The sequence below is a fragment of the Carcharhinus amblyrhynchos genome, chromosome 19 (assembly GCF_965287045.1).
Source record: "Carcharhinus amblyrhynchos chromosome 19, sCarAmb.v2.hapA, whole genome shotgun sequence".
In the NCBI taxonomy this organism is placed as follows: domain Eukaryota; kingdom Metazoa; phylum Chordata; class Chondrichthyes; order Carcharhiniformes; family Carcharhinidae; genus Carcharhinus; species Carcharhinus amblyrhynchos.
In genome coordinates, this window is record NC_137342.1 from 4,238,754 (window position 1) to 4,255,429 (window position 16,676).

General features: G+C 42.8%; 1 protein-coding gene across 1 annotated transcript; it reads left to right on the top strand.

Annotated features, from left to right (window-relative positions):
- Nucleotides 1-5,640: 5,640 nt before the first annotated feature.
- Nucleotides 5,641-16,168, top strand: ndufa12 (NADH:ubiquinone oxidoreductase subunit A12). Its single transcript, XM_080207797.1, has 4 exons — nucleotides 5,641-5,781; nucleotides 8,092-8,174; nucleotides 9,689-9,776; nucleotides 15,892-16,168. The coding sequence occupies exons 1-4, from the start codon at nucleotides 5,693-5,695 to the stop codon at nucleotides 16,070-16,072; spliced, it is 441 nt and encodes a 146-aa protein (XP_080063923.1). The 5' UTR covers nucleotides 5,641-5,692; the 3' UTR covers nucleotides 16,073-16,168.
- The last annotated feature ends 508 nt before the right edge of the window (nucleotides 16,169-16,676 follow it).

The following is a 16,676-nucleotide window of genomic DNA, read 5'->3' on the forward strand; positions in this document are numbered from 1 at the left end:
TGCTGATTTGAAAATGAGCATGAAGCTTTTAAAATCAAGGTATTGCTTCACCAGAAGTTAATATCGGAGAGGGAACAGAGGAGTAATCATAGAATCATACAGGGTGAACAGAATTTGGTGCGATTAGGATGAGGGCAACAGAGCTTTGGATGACCTCCAATTCATGGAGGGTGTGGGATGTCAGCCAGGAATATGTTAGTGTAGTCAAGTCTACAGGTAACAAAAACATAGATGAGGATTTCAGTTGCAAGTGAGTCAGAACATGGATAGATCTGGACAACTTAATGGAAATGGGAATAATGATGGTACCGATATGTGATTAGGAGTTCATCTTGTGGTCAAATATTGCATGAAGATTACAAACAGTCTGTTTTTGTGTCTCAGTTGCTAGGGAGAATAATAGAGTTGGTGGCTGGGGAGTGCAGTTTGTGGTGGAGACCAAGAACATTGGGTGGGATTTTTTGGCCCTTTCTGCTGGCGGGATCGCCCAGTCCAATGAAAGTGATCCCTGTGCTGGGTTCTCCAGTGGCATGATGGGTGAATCATGCAAAATGCCAGGCATTGGCAGAACTGAAAAGATCTCACTGGCAACCAACAGTGAGCCACTTCCATCACTGAAAACACGTGGGGGTGGGGCTTGGCTGCAAAATCCCACCCAATGACTTTGGTTTTCCCAACATAAGAACTAGGAGCAGGGGTAGACCATCTGGCCCCTCGAGCCTGCTCTGCCATTCAATAAGATCAGGGCTGATCTTTTCATGGACTCAGCTCCACTTGCCTGCCTGCTCTCCATAACCCTTAATTCCTTCACTGTTCAAAAATGCATCTATCCTTGCCTTAAAAACATTTAATGAGGTAGCCTCAATTACTTCCCGAGGCAGGGAATTCCACAGATTCACAACGTTTTGTGTAAAGAAGTTCCTCCTCAACTCAGTCCTAAATCTGCTTCCCCTTATTTTGAGGCTATGCCCCCTTGTTCTACTTTCACCTGCCAGTGGAAACAACTTACCTGCTTTTATCTTATCTATTCCCTTCATAATCGTGTATGTTTCTATAGGATTTCCTCTCATTCTTCTGAATTCCAATGAGTATAGCCCTAGTCTACTCAGTCTCTCCTCGTAAACCAACACTCTCAACTCCGAAATCAACCTAGTGAATCACCTCTGCACCCCCTCCAGTGTCAATATATCCTTTCTCAAATAAGGAAACCAAAACTGTACACAGTACTCCAGGTGTGGCCTCACCACACCTTATACAACTGCAAGATAACCTTGCTGATTTTAAACTCCATCCCTCTAACAATGAAGGACAAAATTCCATTTGCTTTCTTAATTACCTGCAAACCAACTCCTTGTGATTCTTGCACAAGGACACCCACAGCACAGCAGCATGCTGCAATATTTTACCATTTAAATAATAGTCCATTTCACTGTTATTCCTACCAAAATGGATGACCTCACATTTACCAACATTGTATTCCATCTGCCAGACCCTCGCCTACTCACTTAGACTATCTCTTTATCTTTGCAGGCTTTCAGCGTCCTCTGCACACTTTGCTCTGCCATCTGGGAATTTTGACACACTACACTTGGTCCCCAACTCTAAATCATATATGTAAATCATATACAACTGCGGTCCCAACACTGATCCCTGAGGCACATCACTAGTCACTGATCACCAACCAGAAAAATGCCCATTTACCCCCACTCTTTGCTTTCTGTTAGTTAACAAATTCTCTATCCATATTAATACATTACCTGTAACATTGTGCACCTTTATCTTATATAGCAGTCTTTGGTGTGTCATCTTGTCAAATGCCTTCTAGAAATCCAGGTACACCACATTTCAAAGAATTCCACCACTTTAGTCAAATGTGACTTTCCCTTCATGAGCCCATGCTGTGTCTTACCAATTTCTTCCTTGATAATAGATTCAAATATTTTCCCTACTACAGAAGTTAAGCTAACCGGCCTATAGTTACCTACATTTTGTCTACCTTTTTTAAATAGTGGCTTCACATTTGCTGTTTTTCAATGTGCGGGACCCACCCCAGAGTCCAGCAAATTTTGGTAAATTACCATTAGTGCATTTGCTATTTCTCCCACCATCCCTTTTGGTACCCTGGGATGCGTTCCATCAGGACCAGGAGACTTGTCTACTTTTAGCCCCATTAACTTGCCCAACACTTTCATGATAATAGTTTCTAGGTCCTCACCTACCATAGCCTTCCTGTAATCAATTTTTGGCATGTTATTTGTGTCTTCCACTGTGAAAACTGACACAAAATACCTGTTCAATGCCTCAGCCATTTTCTCATTTCCAGTCATTACATTCCCCTTCTCATCGTCTAAATGTTTACTTTAGCCATTCTTTTTTGTTTTATATATTTGTAGAAAATTTTGCTATCTGTTTTTATATTCTGAACTAGTTTATTCTCATAATCCATCTTACTTTTCTTTATAGCTTTTTGCGTGGCTTTCTGTTGACCTTTACAGAGTTCCCAATCCTCTAGTTTCCCATTAATCTTTGCCACTTTGTATGCATTTTCTTTCAATTTAATACCTTCCTTTATTTTCTTAGATATCCATAGCTGATTGTCTTTTTTTCTACAGTTCTTCCTTATCACTGGTATACAAGTTTGCTGAGTGCTGTGAAAGTCCTCCACTGTTCCTCCACCAGAAAGTTTTTGCTCCCAGTCTACCGTAGCCAAAGTCTCCTTTGTTTAAGCACAAGACAATGGCATTGGATTTTACTTTCTCACGCTCCAACTGTATTTTAAATTCAACCATGCTGTGATCGCTTCTTCTGAGAGAATCATAGAAATCCTACAGTACAGAAAGAGGCCATTTGGCCCTTCGAGTCTGCACTGACCACAATCCCACCCAGGCCCTACTCCCATATCCCTACACATTTACCCACTAATCCCTCTAACCTATGCATCTCAGGGCTCTAAGGGGCAATTTTAGCATAGCCAATCAACCTAACCCGCACATCTTTGGACTGTGGGAGGAAACTCATGCAGACACGAGGAGAATGTGCAAACTCCACACAGATAGTGACCCAAGCCAGGAATTGAACCCAGGTCTCTGGAGCTAGGAAGCAGCAGTGCTAACCACTGTGCCGCTCTAAATGTAAGATCGTTAATTATTCCTGTCTCATTACACAGGACCAGATCTAGGATAGCTTGCTCCCTCGCAGGTTCCATTACATACTGTATGGAATATGTAAGGAAATTTCTGCTCATCCAGTATTGAATGTTGGATGAGCAGTCAAGACAGAGAGTTGGTGATGAGGTAGAGCAATATGTTGTAATTCTATGTGTCAAAACTGACCTGTGTTTGATATTGCTGAAGGGCAGTATGTAAATGAGAAATAGGTGGTTAAGAATAGATCCTTGGGAGAATACCAGAGATAGCTAGATGAGTCAGAAGAAAAGCTATTGCAGGTGATTCTCTGGCAAGAACTGAATCACATAATGCAAGCTCACCCTACTGGATGACAGTGGAAAGGCGTTGGAGGAGGATGCTGTGATCAACCACATCAAAGGCTGCAGACAGGTCAAGGAGGAAAAGTTTACCTTTGTTCACAGTTCTGCAGGATATCATTAATGACTTTGATGAGAGCAGTTTTGAAACCATGATAGAAGAAACCTGATTGGAAGGATGCAAACATGTAGGTCTGAGAAAGCTGGGAACAGAGTCGGAAAGCAATATAGTTCAAGGACTTTGTAAAGAAAAAGGAGGTTCGAGTTGGGCTGGTAGTTTGCAGGGGTGGGGGGTCAATACAGTTAAGAGTCAACTACATTACTGTGGACCTGGAGACACATGTAGGTCAGACTGAGTAAAGAAAGCAGATTTCCTTTCCTAAAGGACATTGGTAAACCAGATGGATCTTTGTAGTCATTATCGTTGTTAACATGGTTTTGTGAAAGATTTGACAAATGGAACATAGTGTGGAAAAATGTCAATTTTGGCAAAAAGAATAGAAAAACAACGAATTATTGAAGTTATGAGAGATTGCATGATTCTGAGTTGCAGAGGGATGTGGGTATCCAGAGTATGTGAATTGCAAAACATTAGCTACAAGTAATTACGAAAGCTCATGGAATATAATTTATTGTGAGGGGAATTGAATACAAATTTAGGGAAGTTACGCTTCAGTTGTACAAGGCATTGGAGAGACCACAGCTGGAATACTGTATTGGTCTCCTTATTTGAGGAAGAATGTATATTGGAAGCAGTTCAGAAAAGGTTTACTGGACTAATACCTGAAAAGGGTGGATTGTCTGATGGGAAAGGATTGGATATTGTATCTGCTAGAACATAAAATGACTTGACAGAAACATAGAAGATCCTGAGGGGTCATAATAAGGTGGATGTGGAAAGCACATTTCCTCTTGTGGGAGAATCTAGATCTAGGGGGTCATGGTTTTAAATTAGGGTTGCTCATTTAGTAGCAGGATGAGAATTTTTTTTATCTATGAGGGTCATGAATCTTTGGAACTCTCTTCCTCAAAAGGCAATGAAAGCAGAGTTATATCGATTTTTGATGAGCAAGGGGATGAAAGGTTATTAGGGTTAGGCAGGAAAAGGAGTCGAAGTTACAATCAGATCAGCTGTGATCATATTGAATGATGTGGGTATGCCGGCGTTGGACTGGCGTAAACACAGTAAAAAGTCTGACAACACCAGGTTTTAGTCCAACCTATTTATTTGATAATATACTCGCAAGCTTTCGAGGGGTTACCCTCTTCGTCAGGTGAATGGAGAGTTCTGGCCTCAGACAGAGCATATAAAGCACAGACAGTTTAGAGATTACTGATTAAAATGCGAATCCTTACACCTAACCTGCTGTTCAAGACCTGAAGTGGCTGATAATGTGAGTGGTAGGAGCACTGATCACAGTTTAAAGAGATGTGTATTGTCTCCAGACAGTACAGTAAGTGAGGTTTTGCAAACCCAGGCAAGTCACGGGGGTTACAGATAGTGCGACATGAACCCAAGATCCCTGTTGAGACCGTCCTCATGTGTGCGGAACTTGGCTATCAGTCTCTGCTCAGCGACTCTGCGCTGTCGTGTGTTGTGAAGGCCGCCTTGGAGAATGCTTACCCGAAGGTCAGAGGCTGAATGCCCGTGACCACTGAAGTGTCTGTCTGGAGACAATACACATCTCTTTAAACTGTGATCAGTGCTCCTACCACTCACATTATCAGCCACTTCAGGTCTTGAACAGCAGGTTAGGTGTAAGGATTCGCATTTTAATCAGTAATCTCTAAACTGTCTGTGCTTTATATGCTCTGTCTGAGGCCAGAACTCTCCATTCACCTGACGAAGAGGGTAACCCCTCGAAAGCTTGCGAGTATATTATCAAATAAATAGGTTGGACTAAAACCTGGTGTTGTCAGACTTTTTACTCTATCTCTTCCCACAGCGCTGTCTGCGGTACTGTCAGCTGACCGCGGTTGGCGCTGTCGGGCGATGTTGTCAGCTGACCGCGGGTGGCGCTGTAGGGCGGTGGCGCTGTCGGTCGGTGTTGTCAGCTGACCGTGCGTGTCGCTGTCGGGCGGTGCTGTCAGCTCACCGCAGGCGGGCGCTGCCGGGCGGTGTTGTCAGCTGACCGCGGGCGGCGCTGTCGGGCAGTGTTGTCAGCTGATCGCAGGTGGCGCTGTCGGGCTGCTGGAAGCCGCTGAGAAATGGCGGACATTCTCCCGGTGTTCAAACGGGGCTGGGCCCAGTTTTGGAGTCACGGCGGACTCAGTGGTGCCTTTTGGAAGCTCCTGAGGTGAGAACAGGGGAAGGGGATTCAGCTTGAAGTAGATTAATTTTGATGCTTCACAGGGAATTGGAGCGACGGTGCTATAGAGTCAGGGTCACCCTGAGGTGGGGGGGAGAGAGGAGGAGGAGGAGGGAGGTCACCCTGAGGGGAGGAGGGGTCTGGTGGCAGGTTACCCTGAGAGAGTGAAGGGTTGGGGGGGTAGGGGGACAAGACTGAGGGACTGGGAGAGTGAAGTGAATAAACAAGGAAGGGTACCAAACCAACCAACAAGGAGAGGTTTGAATGGAAATAAGGGTGTCAGATAATGTAGCTGTAAGGTAAGAGCAGAGTTGAAAATCTAAAAAGTGATGAAGATACTAAAAGTGTCTACAGAATCTAAAAAGTGATGAAGGGCAGCACGGTAGTACAGTGGTTAGCACTGCTGCTTCGCAGTTCCAGGGTCCTGGGTTCAATTCTCAGCTCAGGTCACTGTCTGTGTGGAGTTTGCACATTCTCCTCGTGTCTGTGTGGGTTTCCTCCAGGTACTCCAGTTTACCCCCACAATCCAAAGATGTGCAGGTTAGGTTGATTGGCCATGCTAAGAAATTGCCCCTTAGTGTCCAGGGTAGCAGAGGTTAGAGGGATTAATGGGTATAATATGTAAGAATATGGGGGTAGGGCTTGGGTGGGATTGTGTTCAATGCAGACTCAATGGGCCGAAGGGCCTGTTTCCCCACTGTAGGGTTCTATGATCTATGATACTAGAAATATTCCAAAATCTCAAATTGGGCACGTCAAATTGAAGGCATGAAAATTGTGAGAAAGTTTGAGAAGCTAAAAAGTGTGAGCAGCACCATCAGGGCAGGATGAGAATGGCTGCATAATAGACATAAGAACATAAGAAATAGGAGCAGGAGTAGGCCATCTAGCCCTTCGAGCCTGCCCCGCCATTCAATAAGATCATGGCTGATCTGTCGTGGCTCAGTTCCACTTTCCCGCCCTCTCCCCATAACCCTTAATCCCCTCTCTTATCAAGAACCCATCAACCCGCTTCTTAAAAATATTTAGCGAGGCAGCCTCCACCACTTCAACGGGCAGAGAATTCCAGAGACATCATGTATGTGGGCACAGTGTGTGTGAGAGGAAGGATGGAGCACTTGATGCAATGCAGTTTGTGTGTGGTATGTTCTTAGAATGTTACCTTCCAAAGCTACAAAACTTAGCAGTTAGTTGAGGCTGGACTATTTTTTATTTTAATGTTTAAGAGTAGACAGATGATGTTTTGGTATTGAATACTTGCTTACTTGAAATTGCTGGAAAGTGTTTTTAAAAATCTAATTTCCTATCTGGAAGAAAAACCTGGAATTCCCTCTGTAAAACACTGTGGGAGTACCTACACCACACAACTGCAGTGGGATTCAAGGAAATTTCTAATCACCATGTTCTTGAGGGTGGTTAGAGATACCCTTGCCACCATGCTAACATCCCACAACTTAGTAAGACTTTAAATTATGTGAGGAGAAAAAGTGAATAATTTTTCACTTTTCTCAGTGTACAATGCACTTGAATTCCCATCCCTTATGATATGACTAATTGAATATGGTGTATGATGTCAGTTAAATGTACAAGCAACAAGTATCATACTGCAATCTAATTGTAACCATTTCTTGTACATCATACTCAAGCTTTTTATATTTAACAGGAAAGTAAAATATAACCCTGAGAAGAAAGAAATATAAATCCAGAAATGCAAGGTCTTTTAAAGGATATTTAACCTTGACGCCCCAGTTGCAGTGCGGTGTTTAATTATTTGCATTGTCAGCTCATTTGAGGGGTGGGATGGGTGGGGGTGCTGTATTTTGAAAGCTATTTGCCAGTTTTTCAGGATGCCCGCATCCAGACATTCTCTCTTCCACCTTCTTCCGTCAGGAAAAAGATAACAATAGTCTGAGGTCACATACCAACCAACTAAAGAACGGCTTCTTTCTTGCTGTCATCAGCCTTTTGAATGGACCCACGTTGCATTAAGTTGATCTTTCTGTGCATGCTAGCTATGATTGTAACACTACATTCTGCACTTTCTCGTTTCCTTCTCGATGAACAGTATGCTTTGTCTGTATGGTGCACAAGAAACTTTTCACTGTATGCTAATACATGTGACAATAATAAGTCAAATGAAAATTAGCATGTCCAATTCCAGAATAGTTTGAGATAAGTTCCTCATGTCATTATCCCAGGATGACCATTTTAAATACCTGAGAATTTTAATTGAAGATTTTTTTTAGACTGAATATTGACATCTCTGCCTAATACCATGATGGGTTTTCTCTTTTCTAGAACAAGTGAGTTAAAAACTGGGAAGTTTGTTGGTAAAGATAAGTACGGTAATAAATATTATGAAGACAAACGATACTTCTTTGGTAAGCACCTGTTTATTGATTAGTGAAGTTAATATTCATTTGCAATGCGTATTCTGTTTGTGTCAGTCTTAACTCAATGGATGGCTTATTTGCTTCTGGGTCAAGTCCCACTTCAGATATTTCAACCCATAATCTAGGCTGACACTCGGGGGTGAGTTCTCCACTGTCAGGACTGCATGTCTTTCAGATCAGACATTAACCCATGGCTCCATTTTCCCCTTGTAGATGGACGTTTAAACTTTGGGCGCACTATTTCAAGGGGGAATCTGACCACCCAACATGAAAACAATGTCATTGCTGTTTGTGGGGCCTTGCTGTGTGAATTGATTGCTGTATTTCCCAGCATTACAGCAATGACTGCATTTTGCTGCGTGTTATACACCTCCTCATTTACTGAGATTATAAGAATTAAGAACAGGAATAGGCCATTTGACCCTGTTCCACGTCATTGAATAAGATCATCGTAGATCTCTATCTCAGCTACACGTCCCACACTATCCAGAAATCTATCAACCCCTGTCTTGAATATAATCCACCAATAAGTATCCCTGGGGTAGAAAATTCCAGTTCCCTTTGTGTGGAAAAATTTCTTCTCATCTCAGTCTGTAACAGTGGGAAAAAGATGCTGGAGTCTATTTTCAAAGATGTGATAACAAAACATTTGTGGAGCATTAGTGGGATTGGATAAAGCCAGTGTGGATTTATGAAAGGTAAATCATGCTTAACAAATTACTGGAGTTTTTTGAGGATATAATGAGTTGAATAGATAAGGGAGAGCCAGTGAATGTATATGTAGTCTTTCAGAAGATTTTTGCTAAGGTTTAGCTTAACTTAAGAGTTTAATGGGCAAAACTAAATTATGTGGGATAGGGGGTAACTTTTGGCATGGTTGACAATCAGGAAACAGAGTGCGAATAACTGGATATTTTTTCCAAGTGGCAGGCAGTGACTAGTGAGGTTCCATGGGGATCAGTGTTTGGGTCCCAGCTGTTCACAATATAAACATAAATGACTTGGATGAGGGAACCAAATGTAAAATTTCCAAATTTGCTGATGACACAAAACTGGGCAGAATTGAGAGTCGATACGAGAAAGGTTCAGGGTGTTTTAGACAAGTTGAGTCAATGGGCAAACATATGGCAGGTGCAGTACAACACATCTAAATGTCAACACACTTTAGTGTGAGAAACAGAAAGGAAGAGTATTATTTAAATAATGATAAATTGAGAAATTTTGATATACAAAGGATTCTGGGTGTTGTCACAAACCAGTCAATGCACTCCCTCTGTGGTAAGAATATTGTTTCTTAGGTATGGAGACTGCACACAATACTCCAGGTATGATCCTGCCTAACTATTGCTATGATCCAATCAATGCTTTCCACGGTGTCTCATCATTACTATTGAGCACTGCAGATTGGGGTTGTATCAATACATCCAACGATAATGGAAAAAGTTGAATGATTAGTTTGTCTCTGATAGTTTGTTGATCATATCAATTCTTTCAATTTCTAGCTCGACATAGATGGGTTGAATATACCAATGAGATGAATGGAAAGAACACATATTGGGAAGTAGATGGGAGCATGATCCCTCCAGAATGGTAAGCATCATTAAAGGCTTGTTTTTGCAGTTGTGAGAATGCATTCTTCAGAGTGCTCCACTTTGTTCACTAACATTGTGCTTGATTGGCTGAATGATGCACGCACAGGCAAGCACATGCACAAATAGACACACTGGTTAGTTAGGAAGATTCAATTGCTAGGTATACATGGAGAAGTAGTAAATTGGATTAGACATTGGCTCAGTGGAAGAAGCCAGAGAGTGGTAGTGGAGGATTGCTTCTCTGAGTGGAGGCCTGTGACTAGTGGTATGCCACAGGGATCAGTGCTGGGTCCATTGTTGTTTGTCATCTATATCAGTGATCTGGATGGTAATGTGGTAAATTGAATCAGCAAATTTGCTGATGATACAAAGATTGGAGGTGAAGTGGACAGTGAGGAAGGTTTTCAAAGCTTGCAGAGGGATTTGGACCAGCTAGAAAAATGGGCTGAAAAATGGCAGATGGTGTTTAATGCAGACAAGTGTGAGGTATTGCACTTTGGAAGGACAAACCAAGGTAGAACATACAAGGTAAATGGTAGGACACCAAAGAGTGCAGTAGAACAGAGGGATCTGGGAATACAGAACATAATTCCCTAAAAGTGGCGTCACAGGTAGATAGGGTCATAAAGAGTGCTTTTGGTACATTGGCCTTTATAAATCAAAATATTGAGTATAAGAGTTGGAATGTAATGGTGAGGTTGTATAATGTAGAGATGCCAGCGTTGGACTGGGGTAAACACAGTAAGAAGTCTCACAACACCCAGTTAAAGTCCAACCAGTTGCCAACCTGATCCTGTTGGCGAACAGTTCAGTGGTGACGGGCATTTGGCCTCTGATCTTCGGGTAAGCGTTCTCCAAGGCGGCCTTCACGACATGCAACAATGCAGAGTTGCTGAGCAGAGACTGATAGCCAAGTTCCGCACACATGAGGACAGTCTCAGCCGGGATCTTGGGTTCATGTTGCACTATCTGTAACCCCCATGACTTGCCTGGGTTTGCAAAATCTCACTTACTATCCTGTCTGAAGACAATATACATCTCTTTAACCTATGCTAATGCTATCTCCACTCACATTGTCTGCATCTTTAAGACTTGAATAGCAGTTAGCTGTAAAGACTTGCATTCTAATCAGTATTCTGTAAACTGTGTGTGACTTTATACGCCCTTCTCTGATCAGAACCTTCCACACACCTGATGAAGGAAGAGCATTTCCGAAAGCTTGTGAGATTACTATCAAATAAACTGGCTGGACTTTAACCGGGTGTTGTGAGACTTCTTATGAGGTTGTATAAGACATTGGTGAGGCTGAATTTAGAGTATTGTGTGCGGTTTTGGTCACCAAATTACAGGAAGGAAATTAATAAGGTTGAAAGAGTGCAGAGAAGGTTTACAAGGATGTTGCCGGGACTTGAGAAACTGAGTTACAGAGAAAGGTTGAATAGGTTAGGACTTTATTCCCTGGAGCATAGGAAACTGAGGGCAGATTTGATGGAGGTATATAAAATTATGATGGGTATAGAGTGAATGCAAGCAGACTTTTTCCACTGAGGCTAGAGGTTAAGGGTGAAGAGGAAAACATTTAAAGGGAATATTAGGGCGGGGGAATCTTCACACAGAGACTGATGGGAGTGTGGAATGAGCTGCCAGATGAAGTGGTGAATACGGGCTCACTTTTAACATTTAAGAAAACTTGGACAGGTTCATGGATAAGAGGGGTGTGGAGAGGTATGGTCCAGGTGCAGGTCAGTGGGACTAGGCAAAAAATGGTTCAGCACAGCCAAGAAAGGCCAAAAGGCCTGTTTCTGAGCTGTAATGTTCTATGAAAGACATGCACGCAGTCTGTGGCATACACATAGAACATTACAGTGCAGAACAGGCCCTTCGGCCCACGATGTTGCGCCGACCAATTAAAAAAGCAATGACCCTCTAACCTAAACCGAGGAAAAAGGCTATCACTGTCCACCCTATCTAAACCTCTAATCATCTTATATGTTTCAATAAGGTCCCCTCTTAGCCGCCGCCTTTCTAATGAAAACAACCTCAAATCCCTCAGTCTCTCCTCATAGGACCTTCCCTCCATACCAGGCAACATCCTGGTAAACCTCCTCTGCACCCTCTCCAATGCCTCCACATCCTTCCTATAATGTGGGGACCAGAACTGCACACAATACTCCAAGTGCGGACGCACCAGAGTTTTGTACAGTTGCAACATGATGTATTACGTATTACATATTACATATGCACATGAACACGCAAACACACCTACAACTCTAGTCCAAATTGTGTATACCAGGAGTGCAACATATTTAAAGCATTAGTTTCTACATGTGAGCTCCTTTGCATTACAGTAAGTAATCAACAGGATTGCCAACTGTTCAGGATGATCTTTGACTCTGTGAGGATTAAAGATTCATCTCTTGGAGACTGTTCTGAGTAACCCAGGAGAAAAATCATAATTGCATTTAAAGTTTAAAAGAAAAGTTATTTTCTATTAGTTACAAAAAGTTTGGATGTTGGGTAAAAAAGCTGTTTGAGGATAATAAAGTCAATTCACTTTTTGATTGGCTAGGAAAGAACATAAGATATAGGAGCAGGAGTAGGCCATCTAGCCCTTCGAGCCTGCCCTGCCATTCAATAAGATCATGGCTGATCTGTCGTGGCTCAGTTCCACATTCCCGCCCTCTCCCCATAACCCTTAATCCCCTCGCTTATCAAAAACCCATCAACCCGCGTCTTAAAAATATTTAGCGAGGCAGCCTCCACCACCTCAACGGGCAGAGAATTCCAGAGATTCACCACCCTTTGAGTGAAGAAGTTCCTCCTCAACTCCGTTCTAAACTGCCCCCCCTTTATCTTGAGGCTGTGCCCCCTAGTCCTACTGTCCTTTGAGTGGGAAGAGTCTCTCCACCTCTATCCTATCCATCCCATTCATCGTCTTATACGTCTCAATGAGATCTCCCCTCATTCTTCTAAACTCTAACGAGTACAAGCCTAATTTATTCAGCCTCTCCTCATAGCTCAACCCCCTCAACTCCGGTATCAGCCTAGTAAACCTCCTCTGCACTCCCTCCAAGGCCAAAATATCCTTGCGTAAGTGCGGCGACCAAAACTGCACACAGTACTCCAGCTGCGGCCTCACCAATGCCCTATACAGCTGCAGCAAGACCTCCCTACTTTTATATTCAATCCCCCTCGCTATGAAGGCCAGCATCCCATTCGCCTTCCTGACCACCTGCTGCACCTGCAGGCTGGGTTTTTGCGACTCATGCACAAGGACCCCGAGGTCCCTCTGCACCGTCGCCTGCTGCAGTTTTTCGCCACGTAAGAAATAGTCCTTCCTACCATTATTCCTACCAAAGTGGACCACCTCGCACTTGCCAACATTAAATTCCATTTGCCATTTCCTGGCCCATTCGCCCAGCCAATCTAGATCCTTCTGCAGACTCTCCACACCCTCCGCGCAATTTGCCGTTCCCCCAATCTTGGTGTCATCAGCAAATTTCGACACCATACACTCGGTTCCCTCCTCCAGATCATCTATATAAATGGTAAATAGCTGAGGCCCCAGCACCGACCCCTGGGGCACTCCACTAGTCACCAACCGCCAATCCGAATAGCACCCATTAACCCCCACTCTCTGCCTCCTATTTGACAACCAACCCTCTATCCATGCTAACACCCTACCCCCAACTCCATGCTCCCTTACCTTCTGCAATAACCTCTTGTGAGGTACCTTGTCAAACGCCTTCTGAAAATCAAGAAAGATCACATCCACCGGCTCTCCTCTATCCACCGCCCTAGACACATCCTCATAGAACTCCAATAAATTTGTCAGACACGACTTCCCCTTAACGAAACCGTGCTGCGTCTGCTCTATCAAGCAATTCCCCTCAAGATGCCTCGCTATTTCCTCCTTGATGACGGATTCTAACATTTTACCTACAACAGACGTTAAACTAACCGGCCTATAATTCCCTGCCTTTTGCCTGGCACCCTTCTTAAACAACGGCGTAACATTAGCCGTTTTCCAATCTTCCGGCACTTCCCCGGAATCCAGCGACGTTTGGAAAATAACCACCAAGGCATCCACTATCAAAAGTGCAACCAATGTCAAGAGTGTTGGGGCAGGTTGGTTGAAGTCAGGAGAGTATCTGGTGATGCTGTATGTAGCTTTCAGTACACACAAATGCACCACACTGCCAGCCTGGCGCCCAATCGTAAATCAGTTGTCAGTGAAATTCTTAGCACGCTAAGGATTATCTAGCAAATGTTGTCCAATTGTGAAATCGCATCAGATGTTTTGACAAGCACAGTGTGATGGCCAATACCTGCCTCGTTGCGAACCACAGCTGGAGCATGCTGTTTGATACTGTCTGCCAGCCTTTGGGACATACAGCCTACTTGCCTAACGCCACTGTGTAAGAGGCAGAACATCTTTTCATTTTGATGTCAGCATTAGTGGCAAATTCCACTTTTGTTGCTACTGCACAGTGTCAGCATGAAAAAGCAGCTTCACCTGTTGCTCAAATTTTGAATTTGAAGCTACATATCTTAATGTATGAGATGCTGTTCTTTGCAGACAGAAAGAACAGGTACGCACATGGCGCCTGTTTCATCTAAACAAAGTAAGTGACAGCTATTTGCTGACTCATGCCTCAGGGCAATGCCTCAACCAATCAGGGTCAAACTGCTTGATTTGAATTTTCAAAAAATGCTGGGCAATTAATGGTAATGCTGCTACCAATCAGACTTTCCTTGTCAACTGGTCAGCACTTACACAGTATAGGTTGTTGTTTCCCCTGGTGTTGGTATTCTTGTGAAATGTCCTGATGAGTACAAGATGAAAAGCTTCAACGAGTCTTTTTCTTAAGCAATGTTTATGTTATGTACTTTCAACTGACTCGCTCTCAGTGCCTTGTTCCAGAAGCCTCTCCTGCCAGCTTTTAATGATCTCTGTACCTGTACCCCAGGATCTCTCTGCTTTAGTGCTAGTTTCCATTTTTTCCTCTCTTTATAAAAATGTGCTATTTCACACTTGTAGTATTGCATTGGACATTGCTGCAACATATATCTCATGTATCAACTGTAATGCTTTGCACTTCTCCCATTTCCATCTGTGTTGTTGTTTTGCTGTTTGAGCTGGTTTGCTCTGATTAATCAACCTTCCGAGATGGTGGAAGCACCTGAAAAGCTTTGTACGTAAGGAGCAGGAGGAGGCCGTTTGCCCCTTTGAACCTGCTCTGCTATTCAGTAAGAGCCATAGCTAATTTTCTGCCCCAACACCACCTACCCATGCTATCCCCATATCCCTTAATTCCCTTTAGTATTCAAACATCTATTGATTTTAGTTTTAAATGTTTTAATTTTATAATGGCACTTTGTATACATGTGGGCACATGTCAATATTTTTATACTTTTCACTCTTAGGCCAAAATAAGTGTTGTTATTTGTTATGATCAGGGATGCATCAGATGGCAGTGAAGCAGATTCAGTAGATGTTGTTTCAATGAACCAGCACAAGAATGGGCTGAATGGCCTCCAAGTATACCACACTTGTATCTCTCTATCCTTCCTACATTATATCCTCAATAATTCTTTAATAGTTTTGCCAAACACAAACAGGGCCTTTGTATGCCATGTTTGTGATCAGAGATCCCCATTCACCTGACGAAGGAACAGCGCTCCGAAAGCTAATGGTGTTTGCTACCTGTTGGACTTTAACCTGGTGTTGTGAGACTGCTTACTGTGTTTACTCCAGTCCAACGCCAGCATCTCCACATCATGATTTTGGAGTCCAGAGCAGCTCCACATGGTGATTATGAAAGGGGTTGAACTTGGGGACAATTTAGCCTTGTTGGGTTGGATCATTTATCTTACGTTGGTAAGATGGTGAGACACCACAAGGTGGGTGCACTCACATTTCCTCATCTGTTAGCCAGTGCTTTTGTTTTGTGGATTGTGTCTCTCGTATTTGTCTGTAGAATAGGTTGTTGATTGTTTGGCCCATTCTCCAAGTGGGAGCCATGTCTAAGCACAGCTGGACACCACTTCAGTGTTTTTGAAGTTTCTGCAATGGTCATTTTGTTCATTTTTATTCTCCCTGACTATCTTAGGCATTGCTGGATTCATTGCATTACCGAGAATCCTCCAAGCACCCACCCTCCAGTTGACCGGAAGTTTATCTGGAAGGCACATCAGTTTAATGTGAGTGGTACACCGCGGCAGTATGTACCTTATTCAACTACTCGCAAGAAGATTCATGAGTGGGTCCCACCACAAACCAGTGGGAAATGAACAGGCATTGGATCAACTTTACTGTAAATTATACTTTCCATTTTGACTTTCTCTGTATGGACAATCAGCAGCAATAAAATTATAATGTACACGGTTTCCTTGGAATTGTCTGTCATTTTATAGATTGGCATCCCTCTGCCCTCAATAGAGTTTATCTTAAAATTGGATGTGGTTATACAGTCAGAAAAAGGTAAGATTATTGTGTATTGTAATTTTTAAAAAACTATTAATTCTAATATGATGAAGGTTTGCAACATTGAACCTTTCATCTCAAAATGTCCCAAAAGTGTTTCCATAACTACTTAAATATTTTTCAAGTGTTGAAATTTCACTGTTGAAATGTAGGAATTTAGGCAGCTACTTTGTGTACAGCAAACTCCCACAACCAGATAATGTATTTCAGTGCTTGAGGAATAAATATTGAGCAAGACAACGGAGTTCTTCCTGGTATCCTGGCCAATATTTACTCCTCAGTCAACATTACAAACAGATTATCTGATCACTATCAGATTGATCTCAGCAAACTCTCACAATTTCGCAACCCTCTTACAACATTGACTATGAAAAAGTACTTAATTGGCTGTAAAACGCTTTGAGGTGTCTG

What these genes read in the sequence shown, in the direction of transcription:
- ndufa12 (XM_080207797.1), top strand. Translation starts at nt 5,693, where the DNA reads ATGGCGGACATTCTCCCGGTGTTCAAACGGGGCTGGGCCCAGTTTTGG. An exon ending in AGACAAACGATACTTCTTTG is followed by an intron (nt 8,175 to 9,688) that starts GTAAGCACCTGT and finishes TTCAATTTCTAG; the next exon opens with CTCGACATAGATGGGTTGAA. An exon ending in AGCATGATCCCTCCAGAATG is followed by an intron (nt 9,777 to 15,891) that starts GTAAGCATCATT and finishes TGACTATCTTAG; the next exon opens with GCATTGCTGGATTCATTGCA.